General features: G+C 34.2%; 2 protein-coding genes across 3 annotated transcripts; both read left to right on the top strand.

Moving 5' to 3' along the window:
- Window positions 1-1,589: 1,589 nt before the first annotated feature.
- LOC116187167 ((-)-germacrene D synthase-like) lies at window positions 1,590-4,406 on the top strand. Its single transcript, XM_031515774.1, has 7 exons — window positions 1,590-1,797; window positions 1,912-2,185; window positions 2,282-2,699; window positions 2,864-3,082; window positions 3,218-3,359; window positions 3,512-3,766; window positions 3,850-4,406. Exons 1-7 carry the CDS (start codon window positions 1,663-1,665, stop codon window positions 4,144-4,146), a joined length of 1,740 nt encoding a protein of 579 aa, XP_031371634.1. The 5' UTR covers window positions 1,590-1,662; the 3' UTR covers window positions 4,147-4,406.
- Window positions 4,407-15,078: 10,672 nt separating this feature from the next.
- On the top strand, window positions 15,079-17,208 carry LOC116187497 ((-)-germacrene D synthase-like). Of its 2 annotated transcripts, XM_031516236.1 has the most exons (6): window positions 15,079-15,233; window positions 15,348-15,621; window positions 15,718-16,135; window positions 16,300-16,518; window positions 16,656-16,797; window positions 16,948-17,208. In XM_031516236.1, exons 1-6 carry the CDS (start codon window positions 15,099-15,101, stop codon window positions 17,089-17,091), a joined length of 1,332 nt encoding a protein of 443 aa, XP_031372096.1. In that variant the 5' UTR covers window positions 15,079-15,098; the 3' UTR covers window positions 17,092-17,208. The 2 variants fall into 2 exon arrangements, with proteins under 2 accessions (XP_031372096.1, XP_031372095.1); XM_031516235.1 differs by having other exon boundaries at window positions 16,656-17,208.
- Window positions 17,209-23,158: the final 5,950 nt, after the last annotated feature.

Below are 23,158 nucleotides of genomic sequence, written 5' to 3'. Positions count from 1 at the left end.
TTTTAAGCGAATACTATAGTTTTTTTTATGTAAATAAAGTATTTAATAGAGCAAATCTAATACGGTGAATTTAAAATTCTTTTTTATAGTTGTTCATCATTATCTTGACTATGAATTTAAACGTGCTTTCAATGATCAATCACCATCTAAGGATTGGATGTCAATATTGATTGAGCACATTTTTTTGATGAATATATTGATTGAGCACATTTAACTATTCAAATGGCTGCGAACTCTGAAATTTGTTTGGCACGATTGCGTTGCTACAAGGCTAGGCAAATTATAAAACGGGACTAACATATCATGTTTTTGTTACATTAATTCCACACAATTGAAAACCTCAAACTTATCAAGATTAAATTCATCAATTAACCGATCAGGTTGTGATGTGTATACAATATTCGGGCTAATTCAAAACCCACAATCATGTACGCCTTTTCATGTGAAAACACACGGTGCTCTTAGTTATAACGGGAACGGATGCTTATATGACATAATATATCTTAAGCCGGAAAATTCAGATGTTTAGGCATATTATGTACGTAGGAAGCTCCTTCCTTTATATTAAAAGGCTGGTTCGTGCAACACTTGCATACTACAACCGACCTTGCCAATGATAGTACATACGTATATCTCCCGTCACTCGCAAATTTCTGTGCCTGTGAGTGAAGCTGACGACTTCCGAAACGTGATGACTCCTAACTTAGGAAAATCGTGGATGCATGATATGCAGCAATTTTGGAAATTCAGCATGTTCATGGGAAGTTAAGGAACAGGCAAAGCTATGGCTATTGCGGCTACTTTGTGCGGACATATATGACAAAATTACTGTTTTTTTTTTTTGTGAAGACCCTTAGATCTAATATAATGAAATAGAAATTTTAATAATTAATAAATGGTATTAATAATTCTACTAAGAATTTTTTTTTTCGGAAATCTAATGGACCCCGTCTAATCCAGTCGAGGCGGATCGGCCTACTACAAAATTCTCTTTCTTTTTATTTACAAATAAGGTTCATGAGCAATCAAAAAAAAATCATGAGCCTCTAATATAAGAAAAAGAAAATTTAAGTATCGCCTTCATCTAATAATTATACGAGATTTCATGTTTCATTCTCATTAGTGGACTATATGTGTTTTTTTATTAGCTATTAGGATTTATATTTGTATAGACTTTGAACCTCATTGATAACAAAAATAAAATCTAACTGTTAGGGTATAGATAGTTTCTTTTTCTTTTCTTTTTTGTTATAAGAAAAGTACATGAATATAGTATAAATATAAATAAAACGAAATAAAATGTCACATCAATCCACTAGTGAACATTGAATTCATAATTTTTTAGTTTCGAGTTGCGCTATGTGCCACTACATTAAGACTCATTTCTAGTCATTCTTTTTTCTTTTTCTTTTTTTTAATTATGAATATTCTCAATTTGTTAGTCAACTAATTTCCTTCAAGTCCCGACTTGGTCCTGACGACAAGTGCTGTCCAATTAATGGATTTAAACATCTGCACTTTTTCTATTGAGCCACGTTATGGTAGATAGGTCGGAAAATTTTGCCTATAAATTCGGCGGCTTATCTTTTTGCCTCTGAAAACAAAAAAGCAAGCGATCCTCTTCATTTTCAAGAATACTAGGAAAGTAGCAATCTAGGAGAAATGTCTGCTCAATCACCTACAGGAGCATCATCAGCTTCTCCTTTGGTTCATGCTGGAAATTCTGATCGAAGATCCGTGGAGTTTCTCCCGAGCATTTGGGGGGATCATTTCCTAAATCATGCCTCCGACTCCATGGTATCGTGTGTGTATATATATGTGTGTTTGGGTGTGTGTGACAGATATTCCATTATTCGCATGTATTTATTGTCAGCTCGATCGAGAATGACTTTGCTTATTTCTTTCATGCAGATGATCCATGAAAGTGCCGAGAAGCAAATTTTGAAATTGAAGTCCGAGGTGAAGAGGATGCTGGATGTCAATAGTAGTCCTCCGGAAAAGCTAAACCTGATCGATCAAATTCAGAGGCTAGGGATCAGTTATATCTTTGAGAGGGAGATTGACGAGGCTCTCGAGCAAATTCACCAAGTTTACTTTGAACGCAATGCCGGAGACGACGTTGATATGAACACCACCGCTCTCTTGTTCCGTTTGTTAAGGCAACAAGGCTACAGGATTTCATGCAGTATATATACACACATTTATCACCAATACAATTTTGGAACTTAGCAAACTGTCTCTATCATCAATAATGACAACGTGCACTGTCGATTAAATGCAGATGTCTTCGACAAGTTTAAGGACTCGAGCTTAGGAAGTTTTCGGGAATCCCTTGTCACTGACATGAGAGGACTGCTAAGCCTGTACGAGGCCAGCCATCTCCGAGTTCGTGGAGAGGACATTCTAGAAGAAGCTCTCGCCTTCACCTTCACTCATCTTAAAAGATTTATGGAGGAATACAACAATAATGAGTCACACTCATTACCGATCACAAGAACCAGAAGCCATTCACTGGCAGCACAAATCGGCCATGTCCTGAAGCAGTGTCTGCGGAAGGGGTTGACGAGGATAGAGGCAAGACATTACATCTCCATCTACGAAGGAGAAGGTTCTCACAGTGAAGTGTTGCTGAATCTGGCCAAGTTGGACTTCAATTTGCTCCAGAAACAACACCAGAAGGAGCTCAACGACATCTCAAGGTCGTATATACATCATATATATATGTGTGAATTTATATGCGTCATATATGTGTGAATATATATGTGTATATTATACTTTCATTCAATCGAACTGCTAGCCGGCTTCTGTTAATTTTCCAAATGTAAAGACGGAGAATTGAATACTAACATGCTGATTCATGCAGGTGGTGGAAAGAGTTGGACTTCGGAAGGAACCTGCCTTTCGCGAGGGACAGAGTTGTGGAGTGCTATTTCTGGATTCTCGGGGTGTACTTCGAGCCGGAGTATGCGCTTGCTCGCAACATTGTCACGAAAGTTATCATGCTGACTTCGGTTATGGATGATATATATGATGTCTATGGTACACCAGAAGAGCTGCAACTCTTAACTGATGCAATTGAAAGGTAAATATATATTTAATAAGCAAAAGAAAAAAAAATACAGAGAGAGAGAAAGACAAAATTCATTAAATTGGCCCCGAAGTTAGCTTTTGTTACTTAGATGCATTTTGATTAAAATACGTTTTATTTTTTTTTCAGGTGGGACAGGGGGGAGACTGGTCAACTGCCAGAGTACATGCAAATTTTCTATAAGGCATTGTTGGACGTGTTTGATGAAATTGGGGAAAAGTTGGCCGATGAGGAAGGAATATCTTATCGACTGTTCTATGGAAAAGAAGCAGTATATATCTCTCAGATTGATTCACTAGTTTCTTTAATATATATATAAATATTTTTTTCTTTAATGAAAACTGATAACGAAACTTCCAATTATATGCTTATATTGAATGGGGCCAGCAAAGTGACCATCTTATATCCTCTTGCTTTCCCCAGATGAAAATGCAAGCTAGGGCATACTTCGATGAGGCCAAATGGCTCGACCAACCGCAGTACATTCCCACAGTTGAAGAGTACATGTCCGTGGCAGTGGTATCATCGGGCTATGTCATGCTTGTGCCTATCTCCTTCCTAGGAATGGGACATATTGCAACAGAAGATGCCTTCAAATGGTCACTCGGAAACCCTAATAAAATAGTTAGGGCTTCCGCGACCATTGCCCGCCTCATGGACGATATAGTTTCTCACAAGGTAAGGAGCTTGCAGATGTTAACTGAGAATACATGAGTCTTGCATTGTATCAAGCCGACATAATTTTTGTGCTACCATAACAGTTCGAGCAAGAGAGAGGAGGACATGTGGCTTCTGCAGTGGAATGCTTCATGAAGCAGTATGGCGTGACCGAACAACAGGCGAAAGAAGAACTCTGGAAGAAGGTCGATGACGCTTGGAAGGACATCAACGAAGAGTGCCTTCGCCCACGCCCCGTCCCAGAGCCCCTACTCGCTCGAATCCTCAATCTCGCGCGAGTCATGGACGTGCTTTACAAGGACAAGGATCGCTACACCCATCCCGATCTCGAGCTGAAACAGCTTGTGGCTTCGGTCCTTATCGAACCTATTCCGTCATGAGGGTACATACTCATCATGATGAAGTGAATAGTATATCCTCGTACAGGATGGTCTTAGTACAGAACATCTTCATGTGCGTGTGGTTTTGGAGTTCATATCAATAGGCTTAATGTCAATTACTTTCTCTTCAGATTTTCAATAATCTAGCTATGTGAAATAATATGTACTTTAAAGGCGAGATAGGTTGATGAATATAAGATATATTGTCGCTTCATAAGTGTCCTCCAAACCATATATGGTTACATTTGAAGTCATGCTTATGGGCAGATGATTTTTCTATGTATCATTCAAACCATACTTGTTCATCTACATAATAAATAATATTTTTATGTAATTTATTATTATTGTTTACCTAATAAAATTATTGTTTATTGGAGTGAAAGGTTATTCGGCCCAATATAGATCATGAAATAGGTTGGTCCGGCCCAATATATTGCATGGGATATCGTACATAGTATGAGCACAGTCGAATCAAATATTATACAGAACATTCTTTGAGCCCAATATATATAAAGAACATTCTATGGTATCCCGAAAAAGGAAATATAGGTTACTATGATGTGGCCCTACGCACCCGCGTGCAATTTACATACCCGGCGGTCAAGAAATTATATTCTATGGCATGATCAGCTTCAAAATGCAATGACAATATGCGTTTTACTTTAAAATTAAAAAGTTTTGGCTCGGTCCAACATGATGGGACTCTTCAAGCCACACGCTAATTTATTTCCCTTTCTCTCTAAACGGTTATCGCAACATAAACCCGTTCAACAAGGTGTACATAAATTGCCCGGTTGACATATTCTTATGCTCTCCTATATATTTATGACAATATTTTTTCATCAAAGGAAATAAAATAATAAAAGCGGGAGGGGAAGGGTGGACAGGATACAGAGGAATATGTAGGAGAGAGTGTGATACTAATTCTTACTTGATATTGAAAATGTTTTGGACTCGTTGTTTGAGGCTGAACATTTCATGCTCTTTTAATTATCTTTCAATATGCTCATGAGTTTCGCTTACAACCGCATAAGAACGATTTTAGATGAGAATTAATTCATACTCGAGTGTAGACAAATATATGATGATATTTAATTTTAACGTGTAATAATAGCTATGCCAGCGTTCTTCGGAGAATTTTATGATGTGAATTATTAATGTTTCAGTAATAGTAATTTTAACTTTTTTGCTAAAGTCACAACATAATTGAATTTAAATTTTTCAAATTATCGGGATTGTGCATGCGCCACTACATCTAAACTGAATGTGATTTTAAAAATAGATATGTAAAAACTTTTCAAGGTAAAATTAGGTGTGTAAATCATACAACAAATTAAATGTGTAAATTTTAGGAAGCCGCAAGTAAATGAGAAAACTATCGAAATTGAGATATGATAAACATAATTTCATAGAGGCGAAGAAAAAGAAAATGATGAAATTGGGATAGTAAGAAAGAAAAAAAGTCAATTTCCTTTTTCTTTTTCTTTTTTTGAAATTGATAGAATAAGCTATTATATAAATGAAAATGTGCTTGAGGGATTAATAATTTAATTAATTAATTACATAAAGTAATAAAATCCGTCGCATAAGGATTGATGTCGGCTATGAATTTATATTGTGAATGAATAATAACCAATTAGAATATTTATAAGTGAAAAACTATGAAAACACTATGAGATCAATTTTCCGCTTTTGAGTATTTTGATTGGATGTTACTAAATAGAGTGGATGTTCCTAATATTCTCTGAACAACTAAAAGGCTTATTTCAAAAGAAAAGAAAAGCAAAGAAAAGCTAGCTTCTTCTTATTTTTCCCTACAGTTGTACTCCGTCCATGATAGAAAGGAATGGGTCTAATATCATCCTCATTCGTCTGAATTTAAGTGAGTATTTGGAATTAGCTCTATGGGATGATCGTATGGTTTTTTTTCAGGAAAGGTCCATGAAATTATTAAAATGAAATAGAAATTTTAATCCTAATTTCTACTATTATAAAACGCACTTGTTAAAAGGTAGAATAACTTTTAATATTCGATCATCCGAAATTACTAGAGCAATATCTCTTATAATTTTTAAAATATCTAAAGGCTCATTTCGCCTCACTTTTCATTGTCAAAATTGTTCATGCTATTTATAATTTAATCAGTGAGAATTAAATGAAAGTGTAGTGCAGTAACACATGATCTCGCATGGTAATTAAGAGATTTCATGTTGGATATCCAGTGGGATTACTCGTGTCCATTTATTAGCTATTAAAATTTTTATTTCATTGGACTAGACTTATGAACCTCTGTAATCGGAAAAAAAAAATCAATTACAACCATTTGAATATTGTTTTTGTGCGGACACGAATTTCGTCTTATCAGGACCCGTATGAGCGCCGAACGATCGCGCAGCTTGGGAGTGTCCACCTTCCCATGGGGATGTGAAGCAGAAATACGTGAGAAATAGTCGCCACTACTTGTTTGTGATCCAAAGGTCGATGGCCGGTGAGTTGTCCGGGTTTAGGGGTATGTGATACACCTAGTTGGCTAAGGCATTGGTCTTGCAAAATTGGAAATTTCGGATTTTGGGGTTCTGTTATATGCAGGCCTATATCCAGCACGCCTATCTACACTCTAATTTGTCTAGAGTTTGCCATTTTTAATTTATTTACCGCGTGGATTAGGTTTCACTCATCTTGCTCGTTTTGACACCGTAAATTCGAAGAACTGATAGATTCGGGCTGAAACCCGAGATGAGAGTAGGCCCAATATCCTCGCTACGGTTCACCTAACCATGATGATCGGTTCTCTGTGCGGACCGAAACTGCGAAGCATCGACTTACTCGTCTAAGGGGAATAGGTCGATTCGGTCGGTTCTGTCTCTCAAACCGTTCACTTACTAACCGGGATTCTTACAATGAATGAATTTAAAATAAATCATTACGATGTTCTCTCAAATAATAAAAATTACCAATTACAACCATTGAATTCTGGTCAGTTTGCATTCGACCATTATTCCACTCCAGCTCACCATGGTATTTGAATAATCGAAAAATAAATTGAGGCGACTCGGGCTCAGAAAGGCTGGGGTCGGGTCCGATCGGATCGACGAAGGGCAAGAGGGTCGGTTGACCCTTGAGATAGCCATGGGACCAGTCGAGCTCCCGAGCGATTATCAAGCTACGATTCACGCACCTAATCTGAGTCGTCTTTCGCTTAAACACTGCTCAGAGTGCAGTGGTGACTTGGGGCTAGACTTCATTCCGCTTTCGGGTCGCACGCGCTCAATGTGTATAGGGCATTGGACACGGTGATCGATGGTTTATGGTGTTGGACTCTGTACAAGACGTATCCTCTAGGGCTCGGGCTTGAACCGCTATAAATTAATATAAAACAGACAAAAACATATGAATACATACAAGTGGTGTATTAATCGCCTTGTGTACGTGATTAACCAATTATAGCCTGAGATTGTTTGGCAAATAATTTCCTAGCTTAAACAGACAAAGGGGGTGCTTGCATGCAGTGCTAGTTCAGCTGAGGATGTGTGGGTTTTTTTTTTTAATTGTTCCATTATGGTGACAAATGTGGGCTTTATAGATTAAGACAAGAATGCATTTTTCGCCTCAATACTCAAAATCTAACCCCTTTTACTTCATTGCTGGTGTTTGATTATGCTAGATGAGTGATTAGTCAGATTTCGTGTTTTATGATAGCTAAGCCCATTCTAAACACAAACTTAAGGAAATGGGGGCACGAACCGTCCAGAGGCGCCAAGATCTCTACTCTTACCTCACGAGAAGGGGGGATGGATAATCTTTCATGGGCCGTCCCCACTCGTGCCTCTACATAATAAATAATATTTTTATGTCATTTATTATTATTGTTTACCTAATAAAATTATTGTTTATTGGAGTGAAAGGTTATTCGGCCCAAAATAGATCATGAAATAGGTTGGTCCGGCCCAATATATTGCATGGGATATCGTATATAGTATGGGTACAGTCTAATCAAATATTATACAGAACATTCTTTGAGCCCAATATATGTATAGAACATTCTATGGTATCCCGACAAAGGAAATATAGGTTACAATAATCGAGCGCATCTAATCGTCCATGGTCCAGACCAATCTTAAAAAGTGTATTTTTGAAAATACTCCAAAATTTCGTAAGATTAATTCACATGTCTCTTTAACGGAACTTGTTATATAACAAAAGTCTTATTATATTCAAATTAGTAGGGTTTTTGCAAAATAATACATCATCTTATCAAAAAAACAAGTTTCTTGTTTCTTACTATTTTATTAGAAAATATACAAATATAATAATATCATGCGGCCCGTTGCGATTTTTGACTGTGCGGGAACTCTTACTTCGGGGCGGGGGGAGTAGATGACCCGACGCATGGGAAAAGGTTGATATATCGATCCACCAGTTGGAATTTAATTATCTTTATCACGTGTTCCTATAATGCAGGATCATGAGACGAATTATTTGCCGAAACTAATTCTTACCTGAACATTGAATTTGATTCTGCCTGGCCAAGAAGTATATTTCATTTTCTGGCGCTGCAAGTAAAATTCATACGCGTAACACAAAGTATGTAATACAATTCAAGATTAACCGACCAGGTGGGAATTCTCTCTCACTATTAACTCCTTTTTCTTCTTTTGGGTCAATAGTAGTGACTTAGATTTATAAGGAAGAACCCACAATTCCAGTCAGTGCCATACGCACCTGCGTGCAATTTACATTCCCGGCGGTCAAGAAATTATATTCTACGGCATGATCAATTTCAAAATGCAATGATAATATGCGTTTTACTTTAAAATTAAAAAGTTTCGGCTTGGTCCACCCTGGTGGGACTCTTCAAGCCACACGCTAATTTATTTCCCTTTCTCTCTAAACGGTTATCGCAACATAATCCCGTTCAACAAGGTGTACATAAATTGCCCGGTTGACATATTCTTGTGCTCTCTTATATATTTATGGCAATATTTTTCATCAAGAGAAACAAAATAATAAGAGCGGGAGGGGAAGGGTGGACAGGATACAGAGGAATATGTAGGAGGGAGTGTGATACTAATTCTTACTTCATATTGAAAATGTTTTGGACTCGTTGTTTGAGGCTGAACATTTCATGCTCTTTTAATTATCTTTCAATATGCTCATGAGTTTCGCTTACAACCACGTAAGAACGATATTAGATGAGAATTAATTCATACTCGAGCGTAGACAAATATATGATGATATTTAATTTTAACGTGTAATAATAGCTATGTCCACGTTCTTCAGAGAATTTTATGATGTGAATTATCAATGTTTCAGCAATAGTAATTGTAACTTTTTGGCTAAAGTCAAAGCATAATTGAATCTAAAACTTCCAAATTATCCGAAGAGCGTGCGCCATTACGTCTAGATTGAATATGATTTTAAAAATAAATATATAAAAACTTTTCAAGGTAAAATTAGATTGTGTAAATCATAAAAAAAAATTAGATGTGTAAATTTTAGAAAGCCATAAGTAAAAGAGAAAAGTATCGAAATTGAGATAAAACAAACATAACTTCATAGAGGAGAAGAAAAAGAAGATGATGAAACTGCGATAGTAAGAAAGAAAAAAAATGAATTTTTTTTTTGAAATTGATAGAATAAGCTATTATATAAATGAAAATGTGCTTGAGGGATTAATAATTTAATTAATTAATTACATAAAGTAATAAAATTCGTTGCATAAGGATTGATGTCGGGTGTGAATTTACATTGTGAATGAATAACAACCAATTAGAATATTTATAAGTGAAAAACTATGGAAGTACTATGATATCAATTTTTCACTTTCGAGTATTTTAATTAGATGTTACTAAATCGAGTGGATGTTCCTTATATCCTCTGAACAACTAAATGGCTTTATTTCAAAAAAAGAAAAAGAAAAAGAAAATTAGCTAGCTTCTTCTTGTTTTTCCCTACAGTTGTACTCCGTCCATGATAGAAAGGAATGGGTCTAACATCATACTCATTCGTCTGAATTTAAGTAAGTATTTGGAATTAGCTCTATGGGATGATCGTATGAATTTCTTTTTTCTTTTGTCATAGAGAAGGTCCATGAAACTTGTATAATGAAATAGAAATTTTAATATTAATTTCTACTATTATAAAAACGTACTTATTAAAATGAGAAATAACTTTTAATACTTAATCCCCCGAAATTACTAGAGCAATATTTATCACAATTTTTAAAATGTTTAAAGGCTCATTTCGCCTCACTTTTCATTTTCAAAATTGCCCATGTTATTTATAATTTAATCAATAAGAATTAAAAGAAAGTGTACTGGTAATTAAGAGATTTCAAATTGGATACCCAGTGAAATTACTCGTATCCATTTATTAACTATTAAAAATTTTATTTTATTGGACTAGACTCGTCAAGAAAAAAAAATCAATGACAACCATTTAAATATGCATTATGATGGCAATTTCATAATAATAACTACCCATTCACTCTCACTTGCCTTTTTTCCTCTCCCATTTTCTCTTCCTCCCCCCACAATCTTCCCGTTGGATTTTTTTATTTGCAATACTGATAGACCACCTTTTATATGTAATTGAAAGAAATCGGTCGTCCATGATTAATTATCGGAAAAAAGAAAAGAAAAGAAAAACGAGCATGTTATCTAAAACCACGGGAAGAGGGAGACGGCTCCGAGTAAAGGCCCGAAAGCACTTCCCGGTTGGACAATTTTTTCTGCCTATAATTACACGACACGATAACGCGACATGAATACGACATGAAGTTAAGTGAATTTGAGTTAAGGCTAAATGTATTTCGTGTCTAAACAAGTCAAATTCGTTTAGACACGATTAGTAAACGTGTTTAATTGGGTTCAACCCTTATAACCCCTTTAGACACAGTTAGACCTGTTTATATTATGGGCTATTGTGTTAATAAATTTATTTCACATATTGTATCAATTTATAAAAGAAAATATACTAAAATCATTTAAATTTGTTTATATAAATCACTCGTTTTTGGTTTTTTATCTTGTCGATCGTGTAATAACGTGTAATTAAAGTTAATAGTGTCATTTCATATAAGTATAATATATATCTAAAGATAATAGTGTCATATCGCATAAGTAAATACACATACACGTTTAGACACGCTTAATTGAAAGGGTTAGATGTGTTGTATCCTTGTCAATCCGTAATTAAACGTATCGTGTTCGTGTTTAAAAATCTTGACCCGTTTATTCAACGTGTCGAGTTCGGATTTAGAGCTTTTTGACATGAACCCGTTTAGACACGATCTGTTTAAACACGATATGACTCATATTATCACCCTGCCTATAAATGTCCATGCAGGTGGCCACACTTTTTGCATTGAAATATTAGCAATCAACCCTTCTTCATCTTGAAGTACCTGTAGCTTGGAAATAGAAGAAATTATGGCTGCCCAATTACCAGCCCCATCATCTCTCAATTCGGTACTGAACGCCGATCAGCGAACTTTCTCCCGAGCACATGGAGCAATCATTTCCTCACTCACACTTCTGACATGTGTGAAATTGTTATCCAATATTTTCATATTTATGCATTCTTACTGGTATGACATGTAGTTTAGGAAAAGCACACGCCTACCCGTTTGTGTGCGTCATGCTTCATAATGGTCATTAGTGAAACTGTAATAGGATTTTTCAATTTAAAAAGGATAGAAAAATATTTTTCTAAAATTTTTCACACAAATAATTACTTACATAATAGAAATTATAAGTGGGTTCCTAATATTAAAAAACTATTACGAATTCTATGCTAATATTAAATATATTTAGAGATTAAAAATAATGCTAAAAGAATTTATTTATTTAAAAGTTCATTAAATGAATGGAATGCTTTTTAGTCTCTCTTTTAATTAAATTTACTAAAATTTGAAATATTTAAGTTCAATTTGATATTGAAAATTAAGAGTTTTTTTTTCAAAATATAAAAGGTATTAGTTAACTATTTTAAATAAAATAATTTTATTAGTATGATTTTAGTCCTATGTTTAACGGAGCAAATCACAGGAGCTGATTGTCCCAAATAAAAGAACAATGTGCGATTTGTTCCGATCCCAAACCACAATGATTTTTTTTTTGTCTTTTTTCCAAATTTGTTTGGCATGATTGCGTTACTATAAGGCTAGGAAAATTATAAAACGAGACTAACATATCTCTGACACGTGATCCATGTTTTTGTTACATTAATTCCACGCAATTGAAAACCTCAAACTTATCAAATTTAAATTCATCAATTAACCGATCGGGTTGTGATGTGTATAATTTCTGGGAATTATTCTTTTTTTCTTTCCACCAGAGCACCAGGCTAATGTGCCTTCAATGATCCATCGCCATCTAAAAGGATTGGGTGTCAATATTGATTGAGCACATTTTTTTTTTATGAATATTGATTGAGCACATTTGGCTTGTTTGGTTTGCCAATTACATTTTAAAATTACAATTTTAATCTAATTCTACTCACAACAAAACAAAATAACTCATACAAAGTCAAAGAGTGGACCCCATTTATACAACTTTTTTCCACAACAAAACAAAATAACTCATACAAAATCAAATGATAGATCTTATTTATACCACTATTTTTCAAAATCAAAATTTAATTTTAAAATTCTATTATGAAACCAAATACAACATTAATTACTCAAATGGCTGCGAGCTCTTGCAGCGCTAGCTGACATAAAAGGACATTAATTAGGGGTGGGCTCGACCACTCAGGTAATAGCTTGTCCTGAAATTTGTTTGGCATGATTGCGTTACTACAAGGCTAGGCAAATTATAAAACGAGACTAACATATCTCTGACACGTGATCCATGTTTTTGTTACATTAATTCCACACAATTGAAAACCTCAAACTTATCAAATTTAAATTCATCAATTAACCGATCAGGTTGTGATGTGTATACAGTATCCTGGTTAATTCAAAACCCACAATCATGTACACCTTTTCATGTGAAAACACACGGTGCTCTTAGTTACAATGGGAGCGGATGCTTATATGGCATAATATATCTTAAGCCAGAAAATTCAGATGTTTAGGCATATTATGTACGTAGGAATCTCCTTCCTTTATATTAAAAGGCTGGTTTGTGCAAGACTTGCCAATAATAGCACATACGTATATCTCCCATCACTTGCAAATTTCTGTGCCTGTAAGTGAAACTGACGACTTCCGAAACGCGACGACTCCTGACTTAGGAAAATTGTGGACGCATGATATGCACCAATTTTGGAAATTCAGCATGTTCACGGGAAGTTACGAAACATGCAAAGCTATGTATATTGCAGCAACCTTGTGCGGACATATATGACAAAATTACTGTTGACTTAGGAAAATTCTGGACGCATGATATGCACCAATTTTGGAAATTCAGCAGGTTCACGGGAAGTTACGGAACATGCAAAGCTATGTATATTGCAGCAACTTTGTGCGGACATATATGACAAAATTACTGTTGACTTAGGAAAATTGTGGACGCATGATATGCACCAATTTTGGAAATTCAGCATGTTCACGGGAAGTTACGGAACATGCAAAGCTATGTATATTGCAGCAACTTTGTGCGGACATATATGACAAAATTACTGTTTTTTTTTTGGTGAAGACTCTTGGGTCTAATATAATAAAATATAAATTTAAATAATTAATAAAAGGGTATTGATAATCCTACTAAGAAATTTTTTTTGAAAATTCAATGGACCCCGTCTAATCCAGTAGAGGCGGATCAGCCTACTACATAATTCTTTTTCTTTTTATTTACCAATAAGGTTCATGAGCAATCCAAAAATAAAATAAAATCATTAGCCTATAATATAAGAAAAAGAAAATTTAAGTATCGCCTTCATCTAATAATTATACGAGATTTCATGTTCCATTCTCATTGGTGGACTATCTGTGTTCTTTTATTAGCTATCAATGTTTACATTTGTACAAACTTTGAACCTCTTTTATAATAAAAAGAAAATCTAAGTGCTAGGGCATAGATAGTTTCTTTTTTTTTTTTTTATTGTCATAAGAAAAGTACATGGATCTAGTATAAATATAAATAAAGCGAAATAAAATGTCACATCAATCTACTAGTGAATATTGAACTCATAATCTCTTGGTTTCGAGTCGCGCTATGTGCCACTACATTAAAACTTCTTTCTCGAATAGTTTCATTAACGAGATTTGAATTTGAAATCTCTTAAATCTAAAATATATAACTGTACTACACCCCTTTCTCCAAAATCGTTGCTCTTAGTCTAATAGCAAATAGTGTGTCCATGGACCTCACCGAGAAATGGTTCTGACCATGCATATTCCGATCATTCTTTTTTCTTTTTCTTTTTTTTAATTATGAATATTCTCAGTTTATTGGTAAACTAATTTCCTTTACGTCGCGACTTGGTCTTGACGACAAGTGCCGCCCAATTAATGGATTTAATGGTGTGTTTGGTTTTAGAGTTAAATAGAGTTTAATTTTGATTTTAATTGGGTTGTAATGACTGTATTGTTGAATTATGAGAAAAAAGTAATGAATAGTAAAGAGAAAGTGATGATTGTGTAATGATTGTGTTGTTGAATTATTGAAAAAGTAATGAATAATTGAGAAAATTAAGTATTAAAAATTAAATTGAATATAATTAAATAGTACGTGAATTTATAAATGGGGTCCACTTTTTTTAATTGAAAGAGTTAATTTTTATTATTTAGTGAGTAGAGTTAAAGTTAGAGTTAAAATTTTAAAATCAGATTGCAAAATCAAACGAGGTGTAAATATCTCAACTTTTTCTATTGACCCCCATTATGGTAGATAGGTCGGAAAATTTTGCCATTAAATTCGGTGGCTTCTCTTTTTGCCTCTAAAAACAAAAAAACAAGCGATCCTCTTCATTTTCAAGAATACTAGGAAAGTAGCTATCTAGGAGAAATGTCTTCTCAATCACCTACAGTAGTATCATCAGCTTCTCCTTTGGTTCATGCTGGAAATTCTGAACGAAGATCCGTGGATTTTCTCCCGAGCATTTGGGGGGATCATTTCCTAAATCATGCCTCCGACTCCATGGTATCGTGTGTGTATATATATGTGTGTTTGTGTGTGTGCGACAGATATTCCATTATTCGCATGTATTTATTGTCAGCTCGATCGAGAATGACTTTGCTTATTTCTTTCATGCAGATGATCCATGAAAGTGCCGAGAAGCAAATTTTGAAATTGAAGTCCGAGGTGAAGAGGATGCTGGATGTCAATAGTAGTCTTCCGGAAAAGCTAAACCTGATCGATCAAATTCAGAGGCTAGGGATCAGTTATATCTTTGAGAGGGAGATTGACGAGGCTCTCGAGCAAATTCACCAAGTTTACTTTGAACGCAATGCCGGAGACGACGTTGATATGAACACCACCGCTCTCTTGTTCCGTTTGTTAAGGCAACAAGGCTACAGGATTTCATGCAGTATATATACACACATTTATCACCAATACAATTTTGGAACTTAGCAAACTGTCTCTATCATCAATAATGACAACGTGCACTGTCGATTAAATGCAGATGTCTTCGACAAGTTTAAGGACTCGAGCTTAGGAAGTTTTCGGGAATCCCTTGTCACTGACATGAGAGGACTGCTAAGCCTGTACGAGGCCAGCCATCTCCGAGTTCGTGGAGAGGACATTCTAGAAGAAGCTCTCGCCTTCACCTTCACTCATCTTAAAAGATTTATGGAGGAATACAACAATAATGAGTCACACTCATTACCGATCACGAGAACCAGAAGCCATTCACTGGCAGCTCAAATCGGCCATGTCCTGAAGCAGTGTCTGCGGAAGGGGTTGACGAGGATAGAGGCACGACATTACATCTCCATCTACGAAGGAGAAGGTTCTCACAGTGAAGTGTTGTTGAATCTGGCCAAGTTGGACTTCAATTTGCTCCAGAAACAACACCAGAAGGAGCTCAACGACATCGCAAGGTCGTATGTACATCATATATATGTGTGTGAATATATATACATCATATATGTGTGAATATATATGTGTACATTATACTTTCATTCAATCGAACTGCTAGCTGGCTTCTGTTAATTTTCCAAATGTAAAGACGAAGAATTGAATACTAACATGCTGATTCATGCAGGTGGTGGAAAGAGTTGGACTTCGGAAGGAAACTGCCTTTCGTGAGGGACAGAGTTGTGGAATGCTATTTCTGGATTCTTGGGGTGTACTTCGAGCCGGAGTATGCGCTTGCTCGCAACATTGTCACGAAAGTTATCATGCTGACTTCGGTTATGGATGATATATATGATGTCTATGGTACACCAGAAGAGCTGCAACTCTTAACTGATGCAATTGAAAGGTAAATATATATTTAATAAGCAAAAAAATAAAAAAAAAATACAGAGAGAGAAAGACAAAATTCATTAAATTGGCCCCAAAGTTAGCTTTGGTTACTTATATGCATTTTGATTAAAATACGTTTTATTTTATTTTCAGGTGGGACAGGGGGAAGACTGGTCAACTGCCAGAGTACATGCAAGTTTTCTATAAGGCATTGTTGGATGTGTTTGATGAAATTGAGGAAAAGTTGGTCGATGAGAAAGGAATATCTTATCGACTGTTCTACGGAAAAGAAGCAGTATATATTCGTCAGATTGATTCACTAGTTTCTTTAATATATATATATAAATATTTTTTTTTAATGAAAACCGATAACGAACTTCCAATTACATGCTATATTGAATGGGGCCAGCAAAGTGATCATCTTATATCCTCTTGCTTTCCCCAGATGAAAATGCAAGCTAGGGCATACTTCGATGAGGCCAAATGGCTGAACCAACCGCAGTACATTCCTACAGTTGAAGAGTACATGTCCGTGGCAGTGGTATCATCGGGAATGTATCATTCAAACCATACATGTTCATCTACATAATAAATAATATTTTTATGTAATTTATTATTATTGTTTACCCAAAATAGATCATGAAATAGGTTGGTCCGGCCCAATATATTGCATGGGATATCGTATATAGCATGGGTACAGTTTAATCAAATATTATACAGAACATTCTTTGAGCCCAATATATATAAAGAACATTCTATGGTATCCCGACAAAGGAAATATAATCGAGCGCATCTAATCGTCTATGGTCCAGACCAATCATAAAACGTGTATTTTTAAAAATACTCGAAAATTTTGTAAGATTAATTCACATGTCTTTTTAACAAAACTTATTATATTCAAATTAGTAGGATTTTTGCAAAATAATACATCATCTTATCAAAAAAAAAAATAAGTTTCTTGTTTCTTACTATTTTATTAGAAAATATACATATATAATAATATCATGTGGCCCGTTGCGATTTTTGACTGTACGGGAACTCTTACTGTTTTATTATAATAATAAAATTATTGTTTATTGTGTGTGTGGGGTAAACAATGGCAATATCTATTCATAAGACCAAGTGGGAATTCTCCAGTATTGCAATTTACATTGGGGTATTGAAATTCTATTCTATGGCATGATCAGCTTCAAAATGCAATTACAATATGCGTTTTACTTTAAAATTAAAAAGTTTCGGCTCGGTCCACCCCGGTGGGACTCTTCAAGCCACATGCTAATTTATTTCCCTCTCTCTCTCTAAACGGTTATCGCAACATAATCCCGTTCAACAAGGTATACATAAAGTGCCCGGTTGACATATTCTTGTGCTCTCCTACATATTTGTGGCAATATTTTTCATCAAGGGAAATAAAATAATAAGAGCGGGAGGGGAAGGGTGGACAGGATACAGAGGAATATGTAGGAGGGAGTGTGATACTAATTCTTACTTCATATTGAAAATGTTTTGGACTCGTTGTTTGAGGCTGAACATTTCATGCTCTTTTAATTATCTTTCAATATGCTTATGAATTTCGCTTACAACCACCTAAGAACGATATTAGATGAGAATTAATTCATATTCGAGCGTAGACAAATATATGATGATATGTTCTTCGAAGAATTTTATGATGTGAATTATCAATGTTTCAGCAATAGTAATGGTAACTTTTTGGCTAAAGTCAATATAATTGAATCTAAAACTTCCAAATTATCGGGAGTGAGCGTGCACCACTACGTCTAGATTGAATATGATTTTAAAAATAGATATGTAAAAACTTTTCAGGATAAAATTAGATGTGTAAATCATAAAAAAAAATATACATGTAAATTTTAGAAAGCCGCAACTAAAAGAGAAAAGTATGGAAATTGAGATATAACAAACATAATTTCATAGAGGAGAAGAAAAAGAAGATGATGAAATTGGGATAGTAAGAAAGAAAAAAAGTCAATTTCCTTTTTTTTTAAATTGATAGAATAAGCTATTATATAAATGAAAAGGTGCTTAAGGGATTAATAATTTAATTAATTAATTACATAAAGTAATAAAATTTGCCGCATAAGGGTTGACGTCGGGTGTGGATTTACATTGTGAATGAATAACAACCAATTATAATATTTACAAGCGAAAAATTATGGAAGAATTATGAGATCAATTTTCCGCTTTGAAGTATTTTAATTGAATGTTACTAAATCGAGTGGATGTTCCTGATATTCTCTGAACAACTAAATGGCTTTATTTCAAAAAAAATAAAAATAAAAAGAAAAAGAAAAGCTAGCTTCTTCTCATTTTTCGCTACAGTTGTACTCCGTCCATGACAGAAAGTAATGAGTCTAACGTCATATTCATTTGTCTGAATTTAAGTGAGTATTTGGAATTAGCTCTATGGGATTATCGTATGAATTTCTTTTTTCTTTTGTTATTGGGAAGATCCATAAAACTAGTACAGTGAAATATAAATTTTAATCTTAATTTTTACTGTTATAAAACGTACTTATTAGAATGAGAAATAACTTTTAATACTCAATCTCTCGAAATTACTAAAACAATATCTACCACAATTTTTAAAATGTCTAAAGGCTCATTTCGCCTCACTTTTCATTGTCGAATTTGCCCATGCTATTTATAATTTAATCAATGAGAATTTTAAAAAAGTGTACTGTAGTAACACGCGCTCTCATTGGTAATTAAGAGCTTCCAGGTTAGAGACTCAGTGGGATTACTCATGCCCATTTATTAATTATTACAATTTTTATTTTATTATACTAGGCTCATGTACCACTCAAATTAAAAAAAAAAAATCAATGATAACCATTTGAATATGGTTATGATGGCAATTTCATAATGATAACTACCAATTCACTCTCACTTGCCTTTTTTCCTCTCCCATTATCTCTTCCTCCACACAATCTTCCCATTGGATTTTTTTATTTGCAATACTGATAGGCCACCTTTTTATATATAATTGAGAGAAATCGGTCGTCCATGATTAATTATCGGAAAAGAAAAGAAAAGAAAAACGAGCATGTTATCTGAAACCGCGGGAAGAGCGAGAGGGCTCAGAGTAAAGGCCCGAAAGCACTTCTCAGTCGGACAATTTTTTCTGCCTATAATTTAGGACGACAGTGTTTGACACGACGTGATAATACTATGAATATGACATGGAGTTAACGATACGATAACACCATGAATATGACATGGAGTTAAGCGGATTTGGGTTAAAACTAAATGTGTTTCGTGTCTAAACAAGTCAAATTCGTTTATACACGATTAATAAACGTGTTTAAATGGATTCAACCCTTGTAATCCCTTTAGATACAGTTAGACCTATTCATATTATGTGTTATCGTATTAATAAATTTATTTCACATATTGTATCAATTTATAGAAGAAAATATATTAAAATCATTTAAATTTGTTTATATAAATAACTCGTTTATGGCGTTTTTATTTTGTCAGTGTAGTAACGTGTAATTAAAGTTAATAGTGTCATTTCATGTAAGTATAATATGTATTTAAAGGTAATAGTGTCATATCGCATAGGTAAATATACATACACGTTTAGTTAAACGGATTAGACGTGTCATATCTGTGTTAACCCGTAATTAAACGTATCGTGTTCGTATTTGAAAATCTTGACCCGTTTAGACACGACTTGTTTAAACACGATACGACACATATTGCCACCCTACCTATAAATGTCCATTCAGGTGGCCACACTTTTTGCATTGAAATATTACCAATGAACCCTTCTTCATCTTTTGAAGTACCTGTAGCTTGGAAATAGAAGAAATTATGGCCGCCCAATTACCAGCCCCATCAACTCTCAATTCGGTACTGAACGCCGATCTGCGAACTTTCTCCTGAGCACATGGAGCAATCATTTCCTCACTCACACTTCTGACATGTGTGAAATTGTTATCCAATATTGTCATTCTAATGCATTCTTACTAGTATGACATGTAGTTTAGGAAAAGCACGCACCTACCCGTTTGCGAGCGTCAGGCTTCATAATGATCATTAGTGAAACTGTAATAGGATTTTTCAATTTAAAAATAATGAAAAAATATTTTTTAAAAAAGTTTTCACACAAGTAATTACTTACATAATAGAAATTGTAAGTAAATTTCTAATATTAAAAAACTATTACGAGTTCTATGTTAATATTAAATATATTTAGAGATTAAAAATGATGCTAAAAAAATTTATTTATTTAAAAGTTCATTAAATGAATGGAATAAACTTAATCTTTCTTTTTATTAAATTTACTAAAAGTTGAAATATTTAAGTTCTATGAGTAACTTATTATTGTATAAAGGATATAAGTGCAAATATCTTTTTTCAATTTGATATTGAAAATTAAGAGTTTATTTTTCAAAATATAAAAGGTATTAGTTAACTATTTTTAAAAAAATAATTTTATTAGTATGATTTTACTAATCTTATTTATAAAATATATAAAATTAATGCTTTTTTAAGTGAATAATATAGTTTTTTTTTATGTAAATAAAGTATTTAATAGAGCAAATCTAATACGATTAATTTAACATTCTTTTTTATAGTTGTTCATCATTATTTTGACGATTGTTAGAGAGTTAATTTTATAATTATTAACTAATTAATATTTTCAAAGACTATATATAATAAATTATAAAAGATACTGTTATGAATAATACTTCCACGCAACACGCAGATGAAATAGCTAGTTTCACGTATAGCCAAGTTATATGTTTCTTTAAACTTATAATAATCGATGAGTAAATGAGGAAGAAAGTATAGTGTAATGTAGTGATATGGACATGTTAAATTTCTTTCTTTATTTTTTTTAATTAAAAAGAAAATTCTAGTTGGATTCCTTTGTACGATTTTGGACAGATCAGTGAATGAATGTCCCAATCTAATTGACAGTGTGGACCCAAACCTGTTACCCAACACATGGGTTCACTTCCATTATACGGACAGGAAGGCCGTCCGATGGTCTTCGATCGCAATTTTCGTACGGGGTTGTGGCTCCGGTAAAGGCCGTAAGTGGTCCCAATACAAAAGGACTTGGATCCTGAAATATTACAATAATTTCTGGGAATTATTTTTTTTTTCTTTCCACCAGAGCACCAGGCTAATGTGCCTTCAATGATCCAGCGCCATCTAAAAGGATTGGGTGTCAATATTGATTGAGCACATTTTTTTGATGAATATATTGATTGAGAACATTTAACTCTTCATATGGCTGCGAGCTCTTGCTGCGCTGGCTGACATAAAAGGACATTAACTAGGAGTGGGCTCGACCACCCAGCTAATAGCTTGTCCTGAAATTTGTTTGGCATGAAAATATATCTGACATTTGATCCATGTTTTTGTTACATAAATTCCACAACTGAAAACCTCAAACTTATCGAGATTAATTCATCAATTAATCGATCGGATTGTGATGTGTATACAGTATCTGGGTTAATTCAAAACCCACAATCACGTACTGTCTTTTCATGTGAAAATACACGGTGCTCTTAGTTATAACCGGAATGGATGCTTACATGACATAATATATCCTAAGCCAGAAAATTAAGATGTTTAGGCATAGTACGTACGTAGGAACCTCCTTCCTTTATATTAAAAGGCTGGTTCGTGTAAGACTTGCATACTACGACCGACCTTGCCAATAATAGTACGTACGTGAATCTCCCATCAGTCGCAAATTTCTGTGCCTGTGAGTAAAGTTGACGACTTCCGAAACGTGACGAGTTCTGACTTAGGAAAATCGTGTATGCATGATATGCACCAATTTCGGAAATTCAGCATGCTTCATGGGAAGTTAAGGAACAGGCAAAGCTATGTATATAGCAGCAATTTGTGCGGACATATATGACAAAATTACTGTTTATTTTTTTGATGGAGACTCTTGGGCCTAATATAATGAAACATAAATTTTAATAATTAATAAAGGGATACAGATAGTTCTACTAAATTTTTTTTTCAGAAGTCCAATGAACCGTGTCTAATTCAGTCGAGCCGGATCGGCCTACTACTAATAAGGCTCATGAGCAATCCAAAAAAAATAAAAGGTTCATGAGCCTATAGTATAAGAAAAAGAAACATTTAAGTATAGCCATCATCTAATAATTATACGAGATTTCATGTTCCATTCCCACTGTTGGACTACCTGTATTCTTTTATTAGCTATTAGGATTTATATTTGTACGGAATTTGAACCTCCTTTATAATAAAAAGAAAATCTAAATATTAAGGCATAGATTGTTTCATTTTTTTTTTGTCATAAAGGAGTTGTATGAATCAAGTATAAATATAACAAATATAGAAGAATAAAATGTCACATCAATTCATTAGTGAAGATTGAACTCATAATCTCTTAATTTTGAGTTGCGCTATCTGCCCCCTACATTATTCAAAATCATTGTTCTTAGTCTAATTAGTGAATAGTGGGGCCATGGACCTCACCGAGAAATGGCTCCGGCAATGCATATTCTGGTCTTTCTTTTTTTTTTTTTTTTAAATTATGGATATTCTCAGTTTATTGGTCAATTAATTTCCTTCACGTCCCACTTGAACCAGACGACAACGAGTGCCGACCAATTAATGGATTTACACATCTACACTTTTTC

This window comes from Punica granatum, chromosome 8 (assembly GCF_007655135.1).
Source record: "Punica granatum isolate Tunisia-2019 chromosome 8, ASM765513v2, whole genome shotgun sequence".
Lineage (NCBI taxonomy): Eukaryota > Viridiplantae > Streptophyta > Magnoliopsida > Myrtales > Lythraceae > Punica > Punica granatum.
This window is presented reverse-complemented; position numbering and strand designations above follow the sequence as displayed.

What these genes read in the sequence shown, in the direction of transcription:
- LOC116187167 (XM_031515774.1), top strand. Translation starts at nt 1,663, where the DNA reads ATGTCTGCTCAATCACCTACAGGAGCATCATCAGCTTCTCCTTTGGTT. An exon ending in TTAACTGATGCAATTGAAAG is followed by an intron (nt 3,083 to 3,217) that starts GTAAATATATAT and finishes TTTTTTTTTCAG; the next exon opens with GTGGGACAGGGGGGAGACTG. An exon ending in ACGATATAGTTTCTCACAAG is followed by an intron (nt 3,767 to 3,849) that starts GTAAGGAGCTTG and finishes CTACCATAACAG; the next exon opens with TTCGAGCAAGAGAGAGGAGG.
- LOC116187497 (XM_031516235.1), top strand. Translation starts at nt 15,099, where the DNA reads ATGTCTTCTCAATCACCTACAGTAGTATCATCAGCTTCTCCTTTGGTT. An exon ending in AGGCTACAGGATTTCATGCA is followed by an intron (nt 15,622 to 15,717) that starts GTATATATACAC and finishes GATTAAATGCAG; the next exon opens with ATGTCTTCGACAAGTTTAAG. An exon ending in TTAACTGATGCAATTGAAAG is followed by an intron (nt 16,519 to 16,655) that starts GTAAATATATAT and finishes TTTTATTTTCAG; the next exon opens with GTGGGACAGGGGGAAGACTG.